The sequence below is a fragment of the Neofelis nebulosa genome, chromosome 13, assembly GCF_028018385.1.
Source record: "Neofelis nebulosa isolate mNeoNeb1 chromosome 13, mNeoNeb1.pri, whole genome shotgun sequence".
Taxonomy (NCBI): domain Eukaryota; kingdom Metazoa; phylum Chordata; class Mammalia; order Carnivora; family Felidae; genus Neofelis; species Neofelis nebulosa.
In genome coordinates this window covers 62,828,436-62,854,930 of record NC_080794.1, presented here as the reverse complement: position 1 = coordinate 62,854,930, position 26,495 = coordinate 62,828,436, and the positions used below count along the sequence as shown (strand labels likewise).

Below are 26,495 nucleotides of genomic sequence, written 5' to 3'. Positions count from 1 at the left end.
TGAAACTAACCGAAGTAACTGTACACTTTTGGACATTTTGAGTTGGCAGCCAACGTGTCCAGAAGTTAACCTTCAACCAGTGTGATGACTCCTATCATTTAATGAAGTTCATCTCTCACAACACCATCTTGCAATTTAGGGATTCTGCCACCAGATGGTGATGGGGCATTTTGGTCACGGTTACACAATCTAGACTATAAGACATCTGCCAAATAGTCTTAGTTTAATGATGATATTTACCAAAAGCATTGTTAAAAAATTTATAAGGATTCTTTGGTACCTTCATTCATAATTTACTAACTATGACTAATAGTGGCTTTAATATCTCTCCCAGATAATCGTTAGATACAACTTTCTAATTTTGAAGCTTATCTTAAAGTCAAATTACTTCCGGACTTAATAATGTTCTGGAACTTTTGTTGGACATGAAAACCCCTTGCAAGCTCTCCATGCAGCCAATCACAGGAGCCTGGGCCGTGAGGACACCTCTCTTCGACAGTCTTTAGCTTCCTCAAAAGCTCCCCCTCTGTTAAAAAGGTAGGGGGGCAGGTGGGTGAGGGGAATAAAAGGGTAGCCCTAACAAGTCTATTACATCAGCAGAAGGGAATTTTCAACTTTAGTCTAAGGCATCAACTTAACTTATATATACATACACACACACACACACACACACACACACACATATATATATTTTTTTTTTTTAAAGAGAAAACCAGTACCAAAATAAAACAAACAAGTGCACGTTCAAACAAGAGCTTGAACTCCCAAAGTTCCCTTCTATAGAATTGTTACAATTGAAGTTTTTAAGAGACTGCGGCAAGGATTTGAAGGAGGTTTCTGAATAATACTTTAATTGGTTTCTAACCTCCCCTCAACTTCTACTTTTGACATTTAGTCTTCTCAATGTCAACATGTCGAGGTGGGAAAAGGGACCATGTTCTGTGCCACTTAGCCGCCCTGGGTCACAGCAAAGTCCTCTGGCCTGACCAAAAGGATGACACCTGCACCTGAGAACTGACCTCGGGTTTGGGGTTCTCAACATCAGGAAAGACACTTCCCTTTTATGTTCCTCATTAGCTGTAGAATGTCCCCTTTCCTTATGTTCTAGGCATGGATATCCATGAGCTCATCTGTAAGTTTCAAGAAAATCCTTACAAACTCCATTCCAGGTATTCATCTTAACACATTCCTCTTTGTGGAGCTGTCCAATTCATCCCCTGAAAGTGCTCCCCAATCCAGGCACACCTAGACATGTTCCAGAAAACTCTGGGCTCACCAGTTGTCATTAAATAGGATGCCTCAAATTCTCATTCATTCTCCTCCCCAAACCAGCAAGCAAAATCTTCATATTGATTTCCTAAACTTAGGATATATATAACATTAGGCACTGAAAGTCTATGTCGCTCCCCGCCCCAAATTCCTATGCTGAAATCTTAACCCCCAGCGAGATGACATGTGGAGGGGGCGCCTTTGGAAGAAGTTAGGTCCTGAGGGTGGAGCGCACGCGAACGGAATTAGTGTCCTAATAGGAAGACAGCTTGCTTCCTGTCTCTGTCTCTTCCCCCATGTAAGGATACAAGGAGAAGATGGTTATCTGCAGACCAGAATGTGGGCTCTCACCAGACACTGGATCTGCTGGTTCCTTGAACTTGGACTTCCAGCCTCCAGGACTGTGGGAAAGAAGTGTTTGTTGTTTAAGCCACCCAGTCTATGACTATTTGTTATGGCAGCCTGAACTAAGACAAATGTGAAGACCTAAGAAACAAACTTAATTGAAAATTCCCAGTGCACTTATAGAATGAAGTGCCTTCCTCTGGCTTAAAGATGCCAGACAACATTGCTGCTGACCGTCCACTGTCATTTCATGCCGGCCTCTGTCTTTGCACGCTGCGTACCAGCACTCAGATCCACGGACCACCGAGCTCTTTCCTGCCTCCGTGGTTTCTCTCTTGAACATTCTCCTCCCCTCCCCTTTCAGGTCCCAGAAAAAATGTTGTTTTGTCAGTCTGCTCTGATAACCATTCCTAAAGGAAACCCCTTGCCAGCTCTGCCCAATCACTGTTTATCCCGCTACCTTGTTTGTTACCTTCCTAGCCTTTATCACTACCTGAAATTAGGTTCTTCATGATGCGGTTACTTGTTTATTCTCTCTGTCCCCCTCCTAGCACAGAAACTCTAGGAAGGCAGGAGCTTATGGTCTTGTTCACCATAGTATCGTGTCAATATCAAGCACAGAGTAGGTATTCAGTCAATATTTGTTGAACCGCTTACTCATATTGTGACTTTCAAGTTCTTTTTCCACAAACCATGTGAGCAGTACTACAAACCAGGAAGAGCTAGCCCAGAAGAGTTTCTCTGTTCTCATTTTTTTCCTACCTCCACTTCTGAGGAAGGCCTGCAATGAGAGGGCTTCAGGACAAGGAGGCAGGGAGGAGAATCATGGACTTCAGTTTTCTGAGGTTTAACTTTAGTGTCACATTAGATTTGTTAAGTGTCCCCAGTCACACACACCCATGAGTATTGCTGGGTTAGTTGCCACAAGTTATTTCTTCCTGGGGCTCCTTCAACTCTGATTTCCCACAACTCTTCCTAAAGACTGGGGTTTTGAGGGTTTGGACTCTGGAGACAGAGAGACTGAATTCCAAAGCTTGGTTCTGCCACTCACCAGCCATATGACCTTAGACTCCTCAAGCTCCAATGTCTTCATGTCTAAAATGGTTATGACAGTAGTACCTACCTGACAGGGTGGTGATCAGACCACCTGGATCATTCAGACAAAGGAGTCCCAAAGCGCATGCACAGAGCACCCCACAAACAGTTATTATCCCACCCCACCTTCCAGGCTCAGCCCCTCCCTTTGGTAACTTTCTATCTTTATGTTTCTATCTTCACCTCAGGGTATCTGCAGAGTTCTGGAACACAGAAAGCCAGGCAGTGCACACTGCTCTCAAATTATCAGAGCTTGTGTTCTGGACAGAAGGAGAGAACCTCCTCCCTCCTTTGTGATAAATATATCTCTCATAATCCAGCCTGCGACTGGACAAGATATACCAACTCAACTCATTGGGTGTTTTGTTGGACTTGGATAAATGGGGCTCACTCCAGGCATGTAACAGTTTGCAGAATGCTAGCAAATAAAACCTATCAAAGCACGAGAAGGAGGACATTTTAGAAGGGTTCTGTGCAATACCAATCTTAATGTGAGGTATGAAGCAATGGCCTCCCCTGCCCTTTAACTACAAGGCAATGAGCACTGTGGCCTCTCTCTCCTGCATGTGCAAAGTGATGGATGTTCCGAGCTCCACTGAGCTCAGTGATTGCTAAGGGTGTAATGGTTACACAAAGGGTTTTTGCTTAACATACGTGCCAAACTGCATTTTAGACTTGAAACAGAAAGACATAAAAATATACTATCTTATGGAAAATCACAGCATGGTTTCTTCCATATACTTGGTTTATTAATCACCTGCAAATTTATCTCGGAAAAACAAATCAACCTGGTGGCAATGGCAGGGGGTTCAAAAGAAACAGTTCACTGGCAACTTGTCTCAGGCAACCTAATTCCGCACTGGTTTATGCCTCAGTTTCCCCACACAAAAAATGGGGATCAGGAGATCTTAAAAGAGTGACAAATTAGTAATCAAGCTAACCGAAAACAGGGCCCTTGTAAAGCCAGGGAACAATTAGCACCCAGCGTTATCTTGGCGCATTGGATTGCACATCCTGTCCTGCTTCCCCAGCCGGCTGGCAAGCCGGGGATGGCCCTCCCGGGACAGTTACCTTCACAAATTGCACATCGCTGAGGATGTGCACTGAGTAGTCGGGAGTGTAGAGGTTGTTGCTGCTGCTGCACAGCTGGGTGTTGCTCCCCCCAAAGTCACTGCGCTCGCGGTTTGGAGACTCAGAGCGGTTCAACCCGCTGCAGCGAGAAGGGGACCGGTTTACTGCAGACAGTGAGGGAGAGGTGAGGGAGAAAAGGCAAGGAAAGGCGGGTGGGGAGAAAAGACAGGAGAACAGAAAGAGCAATGGGGAGAGGGAGGGGGAGAGAGAGAGAGAGAAAGAGAGAGAGAGAGAGAGGTGTTGTTTACTAAGGGCCCACAGGACTTCTAGGCGGTGGTAGAACCAGGCCCTCACCCTTCCCGTCAGAGCCCAGATGCTCAGTTTGTTACAGGAACTCACGGCTCCACTCTGCGCAGGCTCCTCCTGCTCCCCACAACGTCCACCAGGGAGGGGCTGGGGCAGAGGGGTCCACAGCCTTTCTCAGTTCTGGTCTTTGGGTTAAGTGCTGGAGATGAGGACCGAGCTGTGAGCGTGGTTAGCTACTCCAAAGCATGAGATCCTCTATCAGGATATAAACTCTGTTCACGAACCTTATTTTACAAAGGCAAAGGCCTTGGGTTTGACAGCACATAGAACCAACCCTTGCCACGGTGAGCCATTTTGGCAGGGATAACTCAGGTCTGCCCTAAACACTGGCAGGACACTGGACAAACGGAGACCCACAGACCTATTCAATCACATGGGTACCTATTCAAATCACATGAATAAACTGTTAAAATCTGTTCTATCCTTGTCCTTGACAACTATACCTTCATAATATAACGTAACGTAACGTAACGTAACGTAACGTAACGTAACATAATATAACATAACAAAACCTGGAAGGCCAACTCCAACTCCTTAGAGTTTTCTGCTAAAATATAAAACATAAAACAGGGTTGTATGGAGACAAATGGCCCCTACCCTAGGGGCTTCCCAGCCTCCTTATCCGCCCCCCCCCCGCCCCCACCGGGAGGTTTAGGTGAGGAATTTCAGGATTCTGTATCTGAAATGTGGTCCCGAAGGAAGAACAAGGGCTCTCAGTGGGCACATCTCTTTGGTCCTATGAACTCCTCACCTACATGGAGGGCTGGGACTAAGAAGGACTAAACGGGGGTCCTCTAAAGTGTGTCTAGGGCAGGATTCCATCTAGGCCTAAGTGGGGGTGGGGGAACAGAATACTGGAATAACCCCCAGGACTTCTGTCAAAGGCATCTCAATGTTCAGAGTCAGTTTTGTTTTGTTTTGTTTTGCTTTTTTGTTTTTTTTAACCACTTTCAAGAAACATTCCTAGGGAAAGTTCCATTAAGACCACATCACTTGGTTTCAAAATGGATTGTATGAACTATCTTCCCCAGATCAATGGAAGAGAGGGTCTTGTGGTGACCCTAGCAGAATCTCAACCGCAGAATAAACCTGAAGGAGAGACTGTCAAGCCCCCTCCACCCCTCTGCTTCCCAACAAATGCCACTCTGCATTTCTTCCCAGAAAGGGGAGGGTGTGCCGTCAGCCTCTCCTGACACAGATTTAGTTCAGGGGCTCAAATGCAGAGTCCGCTTCCTCAGAGATTCTGCTCCTTGTTCTTCTAGGGCAGGACCTCGGGAATTTAATTCTGTCTCCTGAGATAATGGTGCCATCAATCAAGATAATTGATTAGCATGTATTTGGAGCTGAGTCCTTGAGGGTTGATGGTCTGTTTAGCTGCAAGCTGTTATTGTTGTCTGGCAAACTAGTGCAAAGGGTAAAATAACAATAGGCTGAATCATTTTTTCTCATTAGAGCCATAACAATCGCTGCCTTGATAGGATTATAGAATTGAGGATTTTATTTCCAGCCTCCCCTTCTCAGTAAGTGCCCTTTACATATATTCTGTCACTTATACCAGGAACCTGGGGGGAGCCCTTGACTCCTGCCGCTCCCCAGTCCCACACCAGGCCCTCTCACCTCTACTACTTCTGACATAATAAGCCCTTGGGCATCTATGTCTGTCCCCACTCAAGTCCCATTTACCTGGACTACAGTCCCATCTCTCCGCTTATAAGCTTATGATCACCTCAGCTGCCAGAAGCACATTAAATAAGCTTTCTTTTATTTAGTCTGAATAAAATCTAAATTCCTTGCTTCATCCCTAATGTCCCCCATGACCTGACTCCCGATTTCCTGTCTGGTCTCATCTTGGGAACTCTCTTCCCCTCCCCTGCTTGCTCTGCTCCTCTCAACCATGCAAGTGTTCCCCTTCCCTCACCACCTCGGAGGATGGCATTTCTACTGCCCACCCTGCCCCTTTCACCCCCACCCCCACTGCTTGGCTCTCAGTCATTAGGTCTCAGCTGAAAGCCAACTTCTCTGAAGACTTTGGCTGAACTGAGGTTTCCCGTTTTCTTCTATCACTGTCCCTTGTTCATTCCTTCAAAGTACTTTTCACACATTTTAATTCATTATGTGTTTGTACTTGTTACGTCTACTCAGTTCAGTGCTAAATTCCATAAAGGCAAAGACCTGGTCTTTTCTGGTCATTGTTGTACACCCAGTACCTAGCACTGTGCCTGGCCTAGAGTAGGTGCTCAATAAAAATGTACAGAATAAATGAATCAGCACCTAAGGGTCCACTGAAGAGGTTTTATTTAGAATCTAAATTTTGTTTAAAAAAAGATTTCAGAGCTCTCAAATCATCCTGGATTAGAAAGCCTTTCCTTTGCAACTTAAAGCCATTCTGGGGAAGTTGACTTCTCCAAGAAGCTAGGGGTGGATAGAAGGACACTCCAAAACTGTAGCTGGAGAGAGTCAGAGAGTGGGCAGTGAGAATCCAGGGTACCAAGAGGCCTCAGGCTTTGGCTCAGTAACTCGAGGAAGAGGTCACAGGGAAAATGAGCACTTTGTCTGTTTAATAAAAGCATGTAAAACCAGGAATCCTGGACTCAGGTCTCTAGGGCCCTACCTATCCACTGGCTGATGGCAGGCCAGACCCCCCCCTCCACAGTGACCAAGGACTGAGAAGGACAGTGGTGGTGCCACAAAGAACAGAGCAAAGCACCCAGGTGATTGGGCAGAAAAATATGCATTTCATTTCTCATTCTGGCCTCTTGAAAACAAGCTGATGGGTTCTGGTGTGGCCAGACCCTCTGTGGCTTTTCTGGGGTGGTGGCTGCTAAGTAAGTCGATGGTGCTTCCTCAGGGGAGCTGCTGTGGAAAAGCAGGGCCAGCAGTCCTGTAGGAGGGGGGCTTCTTTGTCGTGTGCGTGGAGTGTGGAAAACCCTACCCTGACCTGGTGGTCAAGTACCCTACCCTACCTTACCTCAAGTCCATTTGGAACAAGGGGACAGAGTGTGAGCAGGGCTGTGCATGCAGCTTCCCTGAGAAATAACCATCTCTCCCCGATAACCATCCACTTTGCCTGGTGGGACACAGGCTTGACATACCCCACATTTGCTGTTCCACAGCCTCATCCCTTATATCACAATCCCAGGCACATTCCAGAAGGATGGCAGAGAAACACAGGCCCATCTATGTACTAGACCACTTCCATCCATAGAAGGCTCTGCCTGAACCACATGCACGCTGTTGGACACAGGGGCCACCACTATATCCCCGTTCCCCCCAGGGCTCTTGTCCTCACTGCCACTCTGCTGTCACTCACCGGGACCACACGTCACATGCAAGCAAGATCGCAGTTGGGCTAGGAGGAGAAACATGTTTTGTTTTGTTTTTTAAAGTCAGAACAATGCTATTGAAGGTTTATTCAAAATCCCAAAGGATTCCCAACACCAAAAGATACAACTGTCTTACAAGGATCAGGCCTATAAAAGCAATTTTTAAAAGGAAAAGAGCCCTCATTTCATGACAAAGAAAGTCCCAGCTCATCTGAGTGTTGTGCAAGATCAATGTTTTCGTGTCCTAGAGCCTGACATTCCTCAATAGGTAGGACGCTGATGACTCGGCATCTTGGTAATTGTGCACATACACTCAGAGGTTTCTGAGCAAGGGGAATGGAAATGCTTTTAATAAAAAAAAAAGAGAAGAAATCAGTAACAGACGAGTGTCCCAGCAGCATGGCAAACTAGTTCAAGTTGTATATAATTCCCCTTGGCATTTCCTAAGAGCAGGGGCCCAGTTGGGGGAGTAAAGAGGAAAATCCTAACTACAGTCAGAGAGGTCTAAGAGGGGACTGATCAAACAGTGATCATAAAACTGACCACAGAATCCCTCAACAGGAGGGAACAGCCAACATATCCCTTGTTCACTGTTGCTATTATATTACACCCTCGAGCTGGCCCTGGAGAGACTGGGCGGTGGGGAGCAGGGTTTTCTGCTCTAGACTCCTAAGTGCTGGGGAGAAGTGTGATAGACCTCATTCCTACAGCCCTTTCATGGTAAGTCTACAAGGGATATCTGTCCTAGATAGTAAGCTAGAGTTATTGAGGTTGGGTGGAGAAGGCCCTGGGGTAAAATCGGGTGTGGGGTTGGAGAGGGGGCAGAAGAGGACTTTACACTGTAATTGGGGCTGGATGGAATCTCCTCTGCACCGATAGATGGGGCCCCATGACTCTATACACAGCTCTGGGACACTTGCCTCACTCATGACACCTGTACCCGGAGCAGAACCCATGATACAGAAGAATACCCCACTTCCCTTTTCAGTCTGGGAATCCAAGGGGAAAGTAGGCTTCAGTGGCTTCCTGCTTCTATCTTTTGGAGCATCAGTGAGGGGCAAGGGGGAACAGCCCTCTTTGGTCATGGTCACTGTGCCATGGGCCATCTGTGTTCCCCAGACTGGATGGGGAGCTTAATTACATAGACCTAGAATAGTACAAACTAGGAATATTAAAATTCATCATTCTGGGGTAATATTCAACATCAGACAACCAAATGCCAAAAGCTCTCTGTCAGAGCTATAATGTGAACTCTGCAAATCAGCCCGAGTTAGGAGCCCAGATGAACTCGCTCACATTACATGGAGCTTTAATGGTTCCCAAATGTTTACTACACAAAAGCCAAACCAAAGGAATATTTCCACTTACCACATTTCACAAAGTAAAAGGATTATTTTTAGAGACTCCCTATATATTCTGGGAGGAAACTGTCCCCATTGATCTCAAAGCGCATTTCAGATGGTCAGTTGAACACTGAAAAAGACTCCTTGCTTCTGACCTCTCTCCTGCCTCTGTGCTTTTGTGGATTTGGAAGGATTGTCATGGGAAACTCAAAATCATCTCCCCTGGGGAAAGAAAAAATGGATGACTCTGGGGAGAGGGAATGGTAACTGCAATGGAGCCGTGTACTCTCAGTGGGTTGATCAGAAGTTTACTCTTTAAATGAAAGCACCTGCAAAGCTGGCTAACTACATCACGCACTAGAAGCAATGCACAAAACCACTCCGCTCTCCTTATTTCAAACCTAAAGTTCAAATAGAAAGAAACTGCTATGGACAATGGTGGCAATATTTGGCACAGGGACTGGTGGCCTCCATCCACTGTGAGCACCATAATTCATTAGCACAACAGCTTTCAAATTGCTAATAAGTCACAGCCCTCTAGGCGGCACAAAATGCCCATGTTCAGAGGGGCAGCCAGGTCCAGACAATAAGAGAGCGGGACCTAGAAGACTTGGATTCCATACATCACCGGGTGCTCATCAAGACAAGTGCATTCCTTGATCCCCATCACCTATTTCCCTCTTTCCTTCACCCCTTCCCCTCTGTTAACCATCAGCTGAACTGTTCTCTATAGTTAAGAGTCTGTTTCTTGATTTGTCTCTTTTCCCTTTGCTCATTTGTTGTTTCTTAAATGCCACGTGTCACCATATCGTACGCCTGAAACTAATATAGCACTGTGCATTAACTACACTGGGATTTAAAATAAGAAAGAATTTTGCAATACATACCCGTACATATCACATACATCTTAAACTTACACAATGTTGTATGTCAATTATGTCTCAATAAAACTGGAAACTTTTTTCTTTTTTTGAGTATAGCTGACACACGGTTATACTGGTTTCAGGTGTACAACTCAGTTTATATCTGATGACAAGTTTATATCTGATGCTGTGTTCACAAGGGTAGCCACCATCTGTCTCATTACATCACTATCACACTATCACTGACTGCATGTGAGTATGCTCTGCCTTTGATTCCTGTGACTTATTCTTTCCAATTGGAAACTTTGGTTAAGAATAAAAAACAATTGGAAAAATTTGAAAAAAATAAACGTAAAATTAAAAAATAGAGAGAGATTTGGATTCCAGTCCTCACCCTTCCACCTCGTCACCATACCTGTGATACTGATCGATGGCTTAAAGTTTTCGGAGCCTGTTTCCTTATCTGTTGTTTTCCAACAATAATTCCTTCGCATCTCCTACGGTGGTTGTGGGGATCAAATAAAATGACAGAGTTCTTTTTAAACTTAAAGGCCCTATTGATTTCCACGATTTCTCAACTCCTCTGTGTAAGATGGGGGTAAGACGTAATATATGTAAATAACTGTATCTGGATCATAAATCAAGTATGGGGCCAGGCAAAAGGGGACTGGATGAAAGGAGGTGAGGAGGAAAGAATCAAAGGAGAAGCAAGGCACCCATGACTTTTCTTTCCTCTTCCTGCACTGTCACTGCTCCACTCTGCAGAGGTAAACCGAAGGTTGGAAGAAGCTGGCCATGCTGTGTGGCCTGCCAGTTTCCTTTGGGTTGAACAGCCAGTCATGGAAAATGAGGCGGGATGGTTAAAAGAGCTCTCAGGGGCAGATGGCGCGAACGAGGGTTGCATTAGAAGTAGCAACAGCTCCTGAGGGGGTGTGTGTCACACAGCAGGAACGAATCACCCTCATCTTGGTCTGACAACTGGGTTACCATCAAGTTTTTCATAATAAATATCAATGAACTAGAGTGAACCTTCCTTTAACCGGAAAGTTAAAATGAACTGGCTTGTCTGGTTAACTGAGGGTTATTTAAAAGGAGACTACAACCTTGCTTTGATCCTATTTGGTTGAAAAATGTGCATCTTCCGTTTCGGCTGAAACTTCATAACACACTCTTCATTTGCTGAGACTCCCTGAGTGTGAAGGATCTTGAAGGTCCATGATGTGGTCATTTCTAATTGTGCCGGCAGGCAGAAGCAGACCAGTTAGCTGGTGAAGGCACCAGCCCGGCATCCCACATCGACTGAGCTGGCCTATGGTCATCATGAAGGCATGAGCTCTCACAAAGTGAGAAAAATTTTATTTCTTGGTGGAAGATCACCATTAAGTGAGAGAGGAAACCTTGGTGAAATCTGAGAAGGTGACTGACTTGTCTTGTACAGATAAACATGGGAACCAGATGATTTTTGATGGGAAAAATGTGATTTGGGAGAAAGCAGGAGTCAACATAAATATTTCTGAAATTGCAAACTTGGGGGCTTGGGGTGTCAGGGCATAGCCTTTTTGAAAGTTGAGGGTCTACTGTACAGATAGCAAAACATAACTGGATTCTTGATGACTGAGGTTATGGTAAGGCCTCAGAATCATACTGTAGCATTGGGATAAGGGAGCAGATGTGGAGGATACAGGGAACTGGACTGTGTTTTCACATTCTAACTTTTAACAAGTAAATTCTTGGTTTTGTCATTACTTACTCCATGAGCCTAAGAGAGCAACCTCTCGAGATGAAAACAATACAAACACTTAATTGCTTATTTAGATGTATTACATTCTACTCAGTCCTTGAGTTACTATATAGTTCTGTGAGGAGCTGCTTGACCCAGTTAAAAAGAAACCCAGCATCTTTTATTTAATTAACAACAGAGGTTAAACCTAATGAAAAGTTGTTTTGAAAGTTTTACACATATTCTTTGTATGAGTAAGGCCAGAGAGAATATGGTCACTACTGGGTAACATTATGAGGAGGAGGAGGAGGATGGGTTAGCTAAAGGCAGAGACCACATAGAACAAAAGGTGGAGGAAAAACAGGTAGTAATAAAGAACAGTATTCCATTGTCTCTATTTCTCTCCTGCTGCACTCCTCATCTTCCATTTTGCAGTCAGACAAATGACAGGAAAGCTCACACCATCTCTCAGCCCATCATTTCTCCCTGTACACACACAAAGACATCCCGGGGAGCTGAACCCAAGTGTCACCATTGAACCAGCAATCCCTGGGCTGTATGTGCAAATGAGTGTTACCTGTGTGGCGTGCTATGCCTTAGTCATGGCCGTGCCTGCTGGGAGAGACTAGTTCTCTCACAGGATGGTGACGGAGACCAAAGGCCTCCTGCGAACCCTACAGGATCTACGGACACCCGAAACACCCATGCATGTTTACCTGGGGAGCCCGCCAGAGAGTCCCCTCTGCTGAAGGCGAAGGTACGAGACACAGAGACAGGCACTAAAGAGTCAAGGGCCAAGGATTTGTGAGATGCAAAAGGGAAGATAAACATAAAAGAAAGACAAAGAGCAAAGTGTGTAAGTCATGCTGTTCTTGAATCTTCACAACGTTACATTTCTTCGCTTCTGAAAACAGGGAAATTGCATCCTCTCACAAAGTCACTCTCCAGAAGGAGGAACATAAAACAGAGTTTGTTGAAAGTCTTCTGAAAAGATGTGCAGTAATCTTAGAGGGAATGAGACCTGTCAAGAACAGGCAGTGTCCTGGCAGGGACTGTGTGTATGCGGCATTCTCTCTGAGCCAGCAAATGCACTGGGAGTCCAGCACCGCATCAGCACCAGGCTCTCCCAACTGCCAGACCTGTGGGAAGGCTAAAAGCAAAGTGCACGCTCCTACAAGGGGCGGCCTTAAGGAAGCGGAATCCTCCTGCCTCAGGCTCCTAGGAGCTCCTCGGTGGTCACAGCACTGGGGAAGAATGGTGCATTGCTAGGTCGAGGGGTGTTTCTGTCTGGGAATCTGTCTTCCGTGTTCTTACACGATTATTCTGAGAGCCCCCTTCCTTGGGGACTAAATGAAATCAGTCTGCAGGTAACAGCACACCGAAACATGCAACTTCTGTAGCCTTATCTGCTGCACCAGATGATTTTACTGAAATTACCCATATACGCAGGGGAGTGGGAGAGCTTTATACCTACCTGATAATCATTTACTCTAACACCAGATGTCGAAGAATATTGGCTCCTAATGTAGTAAGACATACTGGAATAAAAAACTCCATAGTCTCAAGAAGCATCCTAGAGCTTCCTGGGCTGCAAATTAAATGTATACTCCACCAAACAGGTAGGAGACAGTCTATCCCTGCCTACCTCACCCTGTGGGCAGCCGTTCCCTCTACCCTGAGCTCAAGCCTGGTTTCTTCAGAGTTCTAGGCTCACTGTGGTCCTCCTGGGTTCTTGGCAATCAGACCCAAGATAGACGAGACAGTGCTGGCTGTGTTCCCTTTGCCCTACACAGGAAAACCAGGGGGACTTACTCATAACCTCAAGTTCATTTCCAAGGCATAGGTCCCAGGACCAGTGCTCTGGCAAATCTGTCATCCCATTTATCTCCTTCAAAGGCTAATAAAGCTACAGGCTGGCTTTGAGGACAGAGGTAGTTTGCTAGACCAAGACCTTATAAGAATTTACTGTCTTAAGCTCTCCTTTGATTTCAGGTTGACGTTCTTGGCCAGTGAAAGATGCCAGGTAGCTGGATCCCTGGGCTGAGGACGCATCTGGGACAACTGTGAGGTGTGGAGGCCCTGGCAGATATTTCACACTGGGGAGGGCTTGGGGGGGGTGGACAACAGAAAATATTTCCATACCCATACTGCTAATTCGATTTCTTTTTCCTTCTGAAGATTTATAAAGATGCTCAGAAGTGAGGTGAGGGAAAGAGTTTAATGCTACTTTTTAGTTAACCAGTTTTGAAGGAGAGGTCAGTGTTGCAAGTTTACTCCTGTCTCACTTATAAAATGGAAGGATTTTGATAGAAAGAACTAGAGACAGGAAGAAAGGGAGGGAGGAAACCAGATAACATCTTTCTACTACTTCTAATATATATATGTGTGTGTGTATATATATATATATACACACACACATGTATTTTTTAAGAAAAGCCATTCAAATTAGGTGGGCTGGGAAGTCTCATGTAGCTCTTTGTTTCCACCTCCTTTGGTCTTCTGAAAGAGCCAGAACAAGGCCAACAGAGGTAAGTAACATTTAGAATCCTAGGAATTACTCCACTTTGAGCAATCCTTAATATGATGGATGGAAATCTTTAAAGAACCAAGATTTACCTGGTCCTCTAGCCCATCCCTCACCCATCCAGAGTTCTTGTTCTAAGATGATGAGCTTCCTTCATCAAACTTGAGATTTGTTGGCTTATATAAGCATATAATCTTACATTTTACAGATCTTCAGCTCATGTTGGGCTATGTCTTAGGTATGGGCAGGTACTTCAACTTCATTTCAGCCTCCTGCTGGGCTAGGTTGTGAATTACACTGTAAAGTGTTCCAATCTTTCCACACAGAAGTTGCATTCTGGAACATGATGGGTCTCAAATGTGTATTTCATTGTGCTATGTGAACTAGTTTGGACACTGGAATGTATCTGGGTGTCATCAACTCACTGGGTAATTTGGAGCAATTCTTCAGTATCTCTGTGTTAAAATGGTATCTACCTTTCATATCCCAGGGATTGTGATATCAAACTTTGGAACCCTCTGATAAATACTGATATAGTGCACTTTGTAAAGTATCTTTTGTAATAAGAGAAAACACCCCATTTGGCATTAAAATAGCCCCCTTTGTAAACACCAACAGCTGAAAGCAATGCAAAATTCAGACCAGTGAATTAATAGGCAATCTAGACAAATAATTCTTTCTGGATCACACTTACATTCCAATAAATGCCATGCCTTCTAAACGCAAGGGCAATAACTACACACATGAAACAGCAAGAAGGTAGAGCACAGAAGGGGCAGAACAGACCAGCCATCAGCCCTGGGCCAGCCCCCACCATTCACATGCACAGCCAGCTGGCAGCCAGCTCTCTACCAGCTAAGATGTGGTGACAAGGAAAGAGATGTAGATAAGCAACATATTGTACCAGCCTGGGACTTACATCCTAAGATCTTGCTGTCACTTCCTACTGACCCCACAGACACAGCAATGACTTACTAGGGTTTTCAAATAAAGGCCAGTGGGTGAATTATATCACAGCAGAGAAGGAAAGGCTGAACCTCCACCAGAGCACGCCAAACACCTGCCTTCATTCCCCAGCATGTGACAACACATGGTGTCCCACCCCACCCCCTCCCCCCCCATACTTTGCTCCCCGTCACTCATCACTTGCCCATGAGCAGAGAAGCAGCAGAAAACATTGCAAACGCAGAAACTAAGCACCTGTGGTCTGTGGGTACCTGGCAGGAGGCAGTGTTCTTGGCAGAGCATTACAAACAGGCTGCCAACATTTGTGTTAGCCCCAGCCCAGGCTCAAAGTGCTCAGTCCAGGTCCCCAGAGTGGGCTGAGGCAGGACTACGATGGGGGCAGATGAGGGAGGGGTTTGAGAGATACATACGAAAGACAGAGGATCCAGCCAGACTTCCAACCTTCCGCACATCGTTATCTAAGGACAGAAGGATGCAGTGTGTTTCAGAGGCAGTTCAGAAAACACACCTTCTTATGGGAATGCCCCCTCTTCCACCCCACCCCCAGTACCAATTAACCCTGCAAAAACCAGGCGATCAGATGGAAGTGTAAAAAGCAAAAGAAACTTGTCTTTTCGGATGGAAAAATATCCACTATCCACTCCTAACACTTGATAATGTTACAGTCTACCATGTACTTCTACAAACAAACTCTCTTAATAAAAAGTGACTCTTACACCCATTTTACAGAGGGGGCAACTAAAGCCTAGGAAGTTAAATGGCTTGTTCAGGGTCCCTAAGAGGAGTCCGGACTTGAACCCAGATGTTCTTTCCTATAATATTCCATTGCTTCCCCAATAACCTGAGACTTGGGAACAGGAATACCTGAGCAAGCAGTGGTCATGATGGCTGGGACACCATAGTAGGTGAAGGCTCCATTCTCGAAGCGAAGGCCTTCCTTACCAACCTCCACTTCTACTTTACCCTGGAGAAAGAAGGAACTGTGCTAAGGGTGTACATGTACGAGCACCTCCACTCCTATTACTGACTATGACCCTAAGCACTTTTGTCTGGATAACAAGTGGACTTACGTTCTTATCCCAGGGAGATGTGAAGTCTGTCCAGACTCATTTCAAAAATAGTGCCTCCAACCTCAGTAGCCCTTTGCAGTAAATTAACTGCTTAGTCCATAAAGGAGCATCCAGTCCTGAATAACCAAGCTCTCTTTGCATGCTATGATGGCCTTTTCATGATGAATGGCCAGGCACCAGCTAGCCCTGGGCTCTGTAAACTGACCCAATGGTTTAGTGGGGTCTGAGTAGACCATGTCTAAGTCTGGTTGAGACAAAATCTGATTCTGTGTGGAGCTTGTTTGTTACCAGTGATAATGACAGCTAATGGGTAGCATGTAGTGTGTGTCTATGGGCCCAGTACAGTGTTATGCACACGCATAGATTCTTGTTCACCCAGTCCCACAACCTTATGAGGCCCATACTGCTTTTATCCCCAGTTTATGGAAGAATCAATTAGAGTCTCAGAGAGATTAAATGACTTGGTCAAGGTTAGTTAGGAAGTGGCAATACTGGAATCTTAAAGCCAGATCTTTCCAATTTCTGAAGCAATACTCTTGCCACTACATTTTACTCCCTCCAGCTTTTATTTGAAAATGGTTAAGTTTACATTAAGCATAAAATAGATTATATGAGTTCATTATGTTATATCAACAATTTAACAAGACCCTCCTTGATTTCCAGCAGTGAAAATCTCTACTTTTGGAGAAGGGAGGTCATGTTATTGAGGTTATTTGGAAGGATGCATGTGAGGCCCATCACAGGGTCAGAGCAGACAGGCCGTAGGTGGACTGTAACAAAGAGAGGCCATGTCTAAGTCGATTGAGTTTAATTAAGATTTTAAGGCAATCACTGTATTTAGGGTCCATAAGATTCTGTTGAGGAGAGATGGGAAACAGTGATAGCACTAAGGGTGGAGCCTGGCCAGAGAGCCAGCAGCGTCACAAGCTGGAACCACACAGGACGTGTATTTACGCCAGGCCTATTCAGGCACTCGGGCAGAAAGCGATGGTACCTATGTGAGCACCAGGAAGATGCCGCACCTCTTTCATCTGGTCTTCAGTTCCCTTCCTGGTCCTATTAAGGAGGAGAAGATCTGAGAGAGTGCAAAGGCTGACGTGTGGCAGAGAGAATGGATGTGTTCCACAATGCCTCCAGGGAGTGGAGCAAGGAGTGGGTGGGAGTCCGATATGGTGAGATTTCGGTGTGACAGAGGGAAGGGCTTTAAACAAGAATCATCTACAGTTTGCGGGGGGGGGGCAATGGACAGTTCCATTTCTGGGGATTTCTAAGCAGACAAGGAGGCATTTGGGATTCTATAGGACAATGGTTTTGGAAGTTCAGCCACAGAACCCCTCTGCTGGAAAAGTACCCACCCCACCCCACCATCGACACTGCTGACTGGTTAGACTAAATGCCATCAAGATCCCACCACTCCCAGGACACCAGCCAATCATACTTGGCCCCTTCTGTGGGTCATGAACAAACGTCCTCCCCAACTGGCCTTGCCCTGAAGCAGCAAGCTCAGTCTTCGAACCTGGCACTGGGGAGGCACAGCCATTCCTCTCCAGCCTGGAGATGCCCTTGTCCTGCCCTGAGAGGGTCTCCAAATTTCCCACTCACCTGGAGAAGCAGCACAAAGTAGTCCACGGGGCGGTTGCGCTGGTAGAGGTAGTGTTCTGGGGCCTTCTTGTTCTTCTCGTCAAACTTTAGCTCCTGGATCACATTGGGATGTTTCAGGAGCCGGAGCAGGATCTTCTCCGAAAGGTACAGAGATTTAAAGGGTTCCACCTCTAGGGGAGATAGGGAGGGAGGAAGAATCGCAGGTGGAGGAATCAGGATGGGCAAAACCAGGGCATGTATCTAGGGCCACCTCCATTCATGTTCCTGGGCACCAAGCTGGCAGGGCTCTTGTGATTCTCTCAGGTGGAAGGGGTGAGGGTGGTTCTTAAACCTGAGTGTGTGCCTCAGGTTTTCGCCATGCCCTCTGGGGAGTGTATCTCTGTGCTGGCACACTGGAGAACCAGGTCACCATTTTGGAAATGTCAGTTTTGCTACTTATTTTTTTCTTGATTTTATTTACAGTTGTACGTGGATTTAAAAAAGAAGGCAATTTCGCCATTTGCAACAACATGGTTGAACCTGGACGGCATTATGCTAAATGAAATAAGCCAGACACATAAAGACAACTATGTATGATACCACTTACATGATGAATCTAAAATAGTCAAACTCACAGAAGCAGAGAGTAACAGCATGGTTGCCCAGGCCTAGTGGGAGGGCGACTTGGGGGAAGTATTGGTCAAAGGGTGCAAAAATTTTTTTTTTTTTTTTTTAAATTTTTTTTTCAACATTTTTTATTTTATTTTTGGGACAGAGAGAGACAGAGCATGAACGGGGGAGGGGCAGAGAGAGAGGGAGACACAGAATCGGAAGCAGGCTCCAGGCTCCGAGCCGTCAGCCCAGAGCCTGACGCGGGGCTCGAACTCACGGACCGCGAGATCGTGACCTGGCTGAAGTCGGACGCTTAACCGACTGCGCCACCCAGGCACCCCCAGGGTGCAAAATTTTTTATGCAGGATGAATAAGTCCTAGAGATCTCCTGCATAGCTTAGTGCCTATAATTAGCAATACTATACTGTATACTTAAAATTGTGCTAAAAGCATAGGATCTGATGCTAACATATAAAAAATAATAATAAATAAAGAGGGTGGGAGGAAACTTTTGGAGGTAGTAGATATGTTTATGGCATAGACTGTGGTAATAGTTTCACAGGTGTATACTTATCTCCAAACTCAAGTTGTTTGTGTTAAATATGAACCACTTTTTATATGTCAATCATACCTCAATAAAGTGGTTTAAGAAGAAAGAGTAATGATAAAAAGAGCACAGATAAGTAAGCCATGTGAACAACAAAGGCTTTAATGCTGTGATCAAATGAAATATAGAAAATTCAATCTGGCTTATTTGTAGGACATGTATTTGTTGAGTGAAATGAAATTCCAGGGCGCCTGGGTGGCTCAGTCAGTTAAGTGTCCGACTTCTGCTCAGGTCACCATCTCACAGTTCCTGGGTTTGAGCCCCGTGTGGGGATCTGGGCTGACAGCTCAGAGCCTGGAGCCTGCTTTGGATTCTATGTCTCCCTCTCTCTCTCTCTCTCTTTCTCTCTCTGCCCCTCCCCAACCTGTGCGCTCTCTCTCTCTCTCTCTCTCTCAAAAATAAATAAACAAAAAATTTAAAAACAAAGAAATGAAATTCCAAGTTAATAATACAGAGAGTTAATTACTGGGTAAGTTATCAAAAATGTGAAGCACTGTTGTACCCCAAATATTATATGGGATGTGATGTGATGTGATGGAAAACAGGCAGGCAGTAGTGAAATCTGTATTCAGAACCAGAAAACATGTTGAAAACTACTTTAAAGAAGCTCCAATTTAAACTTTTCTACTTGTTGGCACCCAGAACAGTATTAGCACTCATTATATTCTCAATAAATCTATGTTGGATTAACTGACAACAGAACTTAGTCATGGGTGTGATCATTCTAAGTCAGCACCCTAATTAGGCCTGGATCAGAGACACATTTTAGCTGCTTTACAAGAAGGAGAAATTTGTATTTGGATCCTCTCACTTTTTTTTTCTTTCTAGAGATTTCAAGATTCACAATTGACTTCTGTATTTTAAGAATTTGAAGGTCACAAGCCTATCTGGTCCTAGGAGGTTATGGGACCCCAGGCTTTGTGGCTAGGTGGCGCAGGGCCTTTCCCTCTTCAACAGGAAGATCCTTGGGGGCACCCCAGCTTCAACAGGATGGAGCTCGGCTCCTGCCAGGAAGCAGGTGGAGGAAGGGAAAAGAGCAGCAGTGGTTCCTTTAGCTCTTTTCTAGAGTAAAGGAGAGAAAAGCAGAGTTGAGTTGTACTCACTTCCACCCAAGATCAGGCCTGGGGCTGAAAAAGAAAAGTACGTGGCATCCTGTGGCCCTACCTAAGGCACCCCATCCCCTGGGACAGTGGTTCTCAGTCTGTGCTGCACACTGGTTAGGTTAAGAATGATTGGTATGTGGGTTTCACCTTCTAGATTCTGCTTTACTTGCCTGGGGAGGAGACACAGGTGGGCAGAGTCATACCTGTGGCCATGAAGCGGTGCGTGGCCAGCAGAAGCTGTGGGGAGATCTTCACCCTCATCTCCGAGTCGGAAAGCTTAAACAAGGAGAAGTCATGCCGCTTCCTCTCCCGGTGTGGGACCCTCTGCTTTTTCCGATTGTCGGCTGTAGGATCACAGGAGACAGATGGCGACTATCTCAGAATCGCTGGTGATTTTTGGAAGTTTCCCCAGAGTCACATGGGACAAATAGATCCTTTGGGATCACATGAATTTCTGCAAAGTGTCAACTGTAGGTGACATCACAACTTCTTTCCCAGGAAGCAGAAGGATGTTGATTGAAGGTGGGAGACAGACGCTGCCATGTCTCAGTATTATTTACACTTAGGTGGTATAGAGTGGAAAAGGGGACAGGTTGGCCTGGCACCCCCAAGGCTGGGGCTCTAGTGCCAGCTCCCTTCCTTACAAGCTGTGTAACCTCTCTAAGCATCAGAGTGTGTGTGTTTTAATCAATACAATGAGGTTAATAATCAGCAATAACACTTCTACGCGTGCCATGCAGTTATTATGAGACTCCAATCAGAACCTACCTGTGAAATGATTACAAAATGGCATTCATACATGAGGGACTAGCATTCTCAGCATAAAGGGGATTGGCAGAGCCCAGGAGGTTTCTGCCTCTGCCCTTCTCTTGTCCCCAGAGCTGGGCTCACCAGGTCTCTTCCTGCTGATTTAAACCATGCTCTGAGCACCCGAGGCATGTCACCCAAAGGACATAGGTGGTCACCTCTTCCCACTGACAGTTCTGCTGCTCCAACCCTAGCCTCTCCCCTAGGAGAGACTTGAGAAAAAATCAAGGGAAGAAGAAAGGAGAAGGAATGGGGAGAGCCCTATAACTTACAAAGGGGGTTCTCTAGGCAGGGCTCTCAGACGACCTAGAGGGACCCTAGACAGTCTGTGATATTGATTGAGAATATCTGCTTTTTCCAATTTAATTTTTTCTCCCTTATTTTTTTTTTTTTTTTAAATTTTTTTTTCAACGCTTTTTATTTATTTTTGGGACAGAGAGAGACAGAGCATGAACGGGGGAGGGGCAGAGAGAGAGGGAGACACAGAATCGGAAACAGGCTCCAGGCTCCGAGCCATCAGCCCAGAGCCTGACGCGGGGCTCGAACTCACGGACCGCGAGATCGTGACCTGGCTGAAGTCGGACGCTTAACCGACTGCGCCACCCAGGCGCCCCTCTCCCTTATTTTTTAAAACTTGTGTTAAAAGATATTTTTTTAGGGGTAGGGAGAATGTTTTCTTTGGTCATGTGTCTTTTGCTTTCCCTTAGGTTTTGGGTAAAATTTTGAACTGTCTCACCTATTTCATAGCGCTAAGGGGGGGGCAGAGAAAGGGATTTTGGGTTTTCTCCAAACTTGGCCTGGAGACAAAAAGGGCTGCAGGGAACTTTCAGTGCAGGCTGAGTGGATGCAGTGTAAATTAAAGGGAATGAACTCCAAGGAAAAGAACCAGGGCCCCAGAATCTGGCTCCCTGGTATTGTCCTTCTCCTTTTGGAGCTCACTTCAGCCCCACTGTTTGGGTTTCCTTTTAGAAGTCAGAAAGTGCCCTCCTATCGTGCTGCTGTCTCATGGGCCTATCTTGGACTCTGGGCTGCTGCTTGAATGCTCCTTTTGCTTGGGTAGCAACAGTGGCAAGAAGCAGACCCGGCTGTCCTGTGGGTCAGGGTCAAGTGAGTAGAAACACCGTATTCCCGGTTCCTTGGCCTTCTCACAGCTTTAAGGAATCATGCCAGAAGCTTATTTATAAGGGCAGGAAAACCCTCGCCTTCTCCTTTAGATAGAGGATTGCTTAGCAAGAGAGCAGCAAATACATGTATCGGATCGATTCTTTTGTTCTCACTGGTGAGCAACCTTCGGATTTATATGACATGCTTGCGTAACTATCCCCTCTCCCTTCTCCATCAGAATGCCACTTAACATTTCATCACTGGAGAATCATTCATCTGATCTTCCTCTTTGTTCCCATTATTTTAACAGTGAGTATTGGGAGCATTAAAGTTGTTAAATGCTGAGGTTGTTAAATGCTGGAGGAAGGAATGTACTCATTTAGACTACTATCATTACTATTAGCCACTAACACTTTAGTGTGAATGCCTTCTTCAATATATCTCCTGAGACACTTGGGAATTTTTAATCAAGAGTGGTGGGCAGAGGTGAAGGGAGAAGGGAATGGGGGTGGGGGGTGTAGAGGTTAATCCCTATTGGAAGAAGTTGGGCCTGGCCATGGTATCACAATAAAACCAGATACTGTGACACTCTTGCTATGTTTTGTCAAGGCCTGGTCCACCTTTTAACTTTGATCTCTTCTAAGTCTAAAGGGAAGGTAATCTTTCTGCACCACTCACTGCCTTACAGCATGAAAGCTTTTTCTACTGGGAGCTAGTTTCTGAATGGCTGCTTCTAGCAAATAAGGGCAGGGGTCTGGATGGAATGGGCTATCCAAGGCAAGAAAAAGGGACTGCTGTCCCATGAAGTGAAATTTGGAGGAGGAAATACTTCCTGGCCTAGGGATTCCCACAGATTTAGATAACACTCCCATCCCACAGACACAACAAGCCTTTGTAGTGTTTGCAACCAAAGCTTTGACAAGGCTCAGTAACCAAAAGCAGTGTCACTGTCTACATAGAGTCCATATTGTTCCTCAGGGCTCAGGGGGTGGGAGGGTGAGGAGAAAGGAGATAGGGAGGGTGCTGGGGATGGGAAGGGAGAATGAGAAACCAGGCTGTAGGGCTGAAAAAGCATGAGGGAGAAGAGCAGTATCGAAGAAGGGGTATTTAAGGTTTTGGCTTAGGTTGTGTGTGGGCAATCTCATGGCAGTCTCCACGCATGCTGACGCTGCGGTGTGAGCCGACTGTGGGAACAGTTCCAGGGAGTGCTAGGTTCTGCGTCTAGGTGGATGAAGAGACAAAACAAAACAACACTGGGGACAAAAACAAGGGCAGAGTGGCCACCTGAGGCACACTTGGTTTCCTCTAGTTCTTTTTCCATCCAAAGGCCAGGAGGTCCCCTTCTTAATCTTGGCTCGGTTCCTGAAGGCTCTCTCCTGATAAACATCTAGCTAGCATGTTCTCAGTGACTCAGGGTGATTCAAGCCAGGGTATCTTGCCATGCCAGCACCTGGCATTTGGGGGATGACACACAGCAATGATAGGCTTGTCCTGACACCCTCTCACAGCCTATATCAAACTAAGCCAGCTCTGACAGTCTCAGAAGAAATAGGATGACCTTAGACAACAGCCAAGGCCATGCACTTACTGTAGAGGTCAGTTTCATCCAGGATCTCCGACTTAATGATCTCCTCTATGATGTCCTCCAGAGTGACAATGCCCATCACCTCATAGAAGGGGTCCCCTTCTCCCTCATTATTCACCCGCTGGACAATGGCCAGGTGAGATTTTCCTAGAGAACAAATGAAGTCCCAGTTAAGCTCTGGTACATTTTTAGAAATCTTTCCTGATGAGAAATTACACAAAGTTGCTCTGTGACCAATCTTGGGACTGAACTCATCTTAGGACCTCCTTGAAATATGAAGTTTGTATACAAGCTCTTATAAATGCAAGCCTTGTACTTTTGGATCTGTCTCTTTTTTAGGAAAGTTACCTAATATACATAAAGGCAGTTACCTTTTTTTTCTTTGAACTTTCACAGATTAGTAAGTGTATCTAAGTGTATCTAAGTGTATTGGTAAGTGTATCTAAGTTCATCTAAGGATGAATAATCTAATTGAAAGAACGAAAATTTGGAATCAAAAGAATTGGGTTTGAAGCCCTTCTCCTCCTCCAAACTTCCCCTATCCCTTCTCCCTAACTATTCTGGTTACTGTATGTGCAACTGACCCTAGGCAAATCATTTAACCTCTGCTGAGTCTTAATTTTCTCATCTAGAATTAGGGAATAATACCAGTACAGTGATTTTTAAAAAAAATGTTTATTTATTTTTGACACAGAGGAAAAGCACAAGCAGGGGAGGGGCAGAGAGAGAGAAGGAGACAGAAGATCCGAAGAAGGCTCCATACTGTCAGTGCAGAACCCAATGTGAGGCTCAATCTCACATGTGAGATCATGACCATAGCTGGAGTCAGACGCTTAACCACCTGGGCCACCCAGGCGCCCTACCAGTATGGTGATTTTAAAACATGATCCCAAATTCTTTGATACATCTCTTAACGAAAGGTGTGGTCTCTGTCTCCTTCCCTTGAATCTGGGTGGGCCTGTGACTGAGTCAACCAACAGAGGACAGGCACATGTCTGCAATGTGACCTCTGAGGCTAGGTCATAAAAGGCACATGGCTTCTGCTGCAGAAATGGTCTAAGAAGGCTGAGGCCACCATGGTGGAGAGGGCACATGTGGACGCTTAGGTGACTGTTCGAGCTGAGCCTGGTCTTCCAGTCATCCCACCAAAAGTGCCAGATAGGTGAGCGAAGCTGTGTCCAGTGGATCTGCCATCCCAGCTGATCCAGCCCCAGCTGCTGGGCTTCCCCACCCCCACCCCCACCCCTGCCAGCCATTTGAGAGTTTTCTCCAGCTGCAGGTACAGACACTGTGACGCCGAAGTGAGCAAGTCCTGCTGTATCTTGTCCAAATTCCCAACTCAGAGAACCTGTGAGCTTAATAAAATGGTTGTTGTTTTACGTTTCTAAGTTTCAGGGTGGTTTGTTAGCAGTCATGGCAGCTAGGATAACCAGTAGCCATAAGGTGATCACGGAGCTCGGGTGACTTAGTGGGTGTGTGAAAGTGCTCTGGAAACTATAATGTGTCACAGGAAGTTAATTTTTATTGCCCAACAATGAATAATAAGAGTCAACACGTATGGAGCTCTAATTATGTGTCAGGCACTATTTGGAGCACTTTGTGTGTACTGATTCATCTGATCCTCCTAACAATCCCTGAGACAAGTACTATCACTATCTCCATTTTATAGATGAAAGAACTGAGGCACAGATTGGTTAAGTGACATGCCTAAAGTTACACAGCCTATAAGTGGCAGAGCTGGACTGCAAACCCAGGTAACTGGATTTAGTCCTAACCCAAGGACTGAGTCTTACCTAACAGTCCTGCAATACTGCCTCACCTTGGTTTGTTTTTATCTGCTGATAAACACATTTCCTGGTCCTGTTTTTAAAATGCAAACCTGGGTGGTTCTTTTCCTTGGCTAAGAGACATTTAAGGAGAAAATCTAGGGTACTGACTTAGAAGATACTCTTGCCAAAAAAAAAAAAAAAAAAAAAAGGAAGTTCATGCTTTATCAGTGTTATCCTTTATAAGCTTGGCCAATGCTAAAAATATCAGATAAGAGGAGTAGTCAGTTCGCTGGAGGCATAATTAACCATTGAAATCTAAACACATGAACTTCTGTATCAGATACCTCAAATCACAAGATAGCTACCTTTTGGGGTTTTTAATTATGAGATGGGTTTTGTATCGCTCAAGAATGGTCTTTAATTTCTTCTCCACCTTCAACCTATCCTTCAACTATCCCCAAACTGGTCTGATCATGCCACTACCCTGCTCAAAAACCCTCCAAACCTCCTTAATATGCACAGAATCAAATCCAGACTCATTGGTTTGGTATTATCAAGACAGCAAAATGCCCTGCTACATTCCCTACTCATTCTATACTCCAGGTGCACCATGTTAACTTCACTCTCTCAACTCTATGTGTATTTTCAAAGTCTTCGTGCACATGGTCTCCTCCCATTCTGTCTCCACTGGCCCTTCAAGATCCAGCTCAGGGGCCAGCTCCTCAAGAAAGTCCTCAAGAAAGATCTGCCCCATTCTGAATCTGAACGCATCTCTCCTGGCCTGTTTTTGAAGCCCTTGATAATTCTGTTAGAGCATTTGTCAGTTTGCTGCTTCTCATAACTAGCAATGTATGTGTTCTCTACTGGACCATGTTTCTTCCTCAGGCCATAAGATCCTTCAGGATGTACACCAAGACAGGGTATCTTCCATATAACAGGCAGGCAAATAAATGCCTGATGAATGGAACTGAGACTGAATGAAAATCCATAGTTGATACAATAGATGATATTAAAACCAGACACTAAAACCTTTATTTTCTAAATAAAATACAATGTATTTAAATTAAAATTTAAACTCTACATCAGTGGTTCTAAAATTATCCTTCTTTGAAACAACTGCAACTGCATTTTATAGCTTAAATTAGCTTATGTTAATTGTTAGAATGTGATCAATTTAAAGGATTTTTTTCCTCAACACATTGTTCTTAAACTTATGGCACCTGTTCTCACTTTTCTGCTAACACGTGCTAACAGATGACAGAACAAATGGCTAGTATAATGAAGAACTCGGAAAAGTGATTTCTTAAAACTATTTTCTGTAAAACTGTATAATTTTTATACTGTGGAGCGCAAAATATATATAATGCAGCCA

The 26,495-nt window shown here is 45.1% G+C and overlaps 1 protein-coding gene across 2 annotated transcripts in view; it reads right to left on the bottom strand.

Moving 5' to 3' along the window:
- CNNM1 (cyclin and CBS domain divalent metal cation transport mediator 1) overlaps window positions 1–26,495 on the bottom strand; it is a 59,344-nt gene that overhangs the window by 10,373 nt on the left and 22,476 nt on the right. The window contains exons 2-8 of one of the 2 annotated variants that reach the window (XM_058697428.1): window positions 23,358–23,501; window positions 20,062–20,202; window positions 17,558–17,727; window positions 15,750–15,849; window positions 15,296–15,343; window positions 12,112–12,174; window positions 3,781–3,944 (exon numbers count right to left, since the gene is read on the bottom strand). In XM_058697428.1, coding sequence (XP_058553411.1) covers window positions 3,781–3,944; window positions 12,112–12,174; window positions 15,296–15,343; window positions 15,750–15,849; window positions 17,558–17,727; window positions 20,062–20,202; window positions 23,358–23,501 — 830 coding nt within the window. The remainder of the gene's footprint in view (window positions 1–3,780; window positions 3,945–12,111; window positions 12,175–15,295; window positions 15,344–15,749; window positions 15,850–17,557; window positions 17,728–20,061; window positions 20,203–23,357; window positions 23,502–26,495) is intronic. The other variant, XM_058697429.1, reaches the window with a different exon arrangement.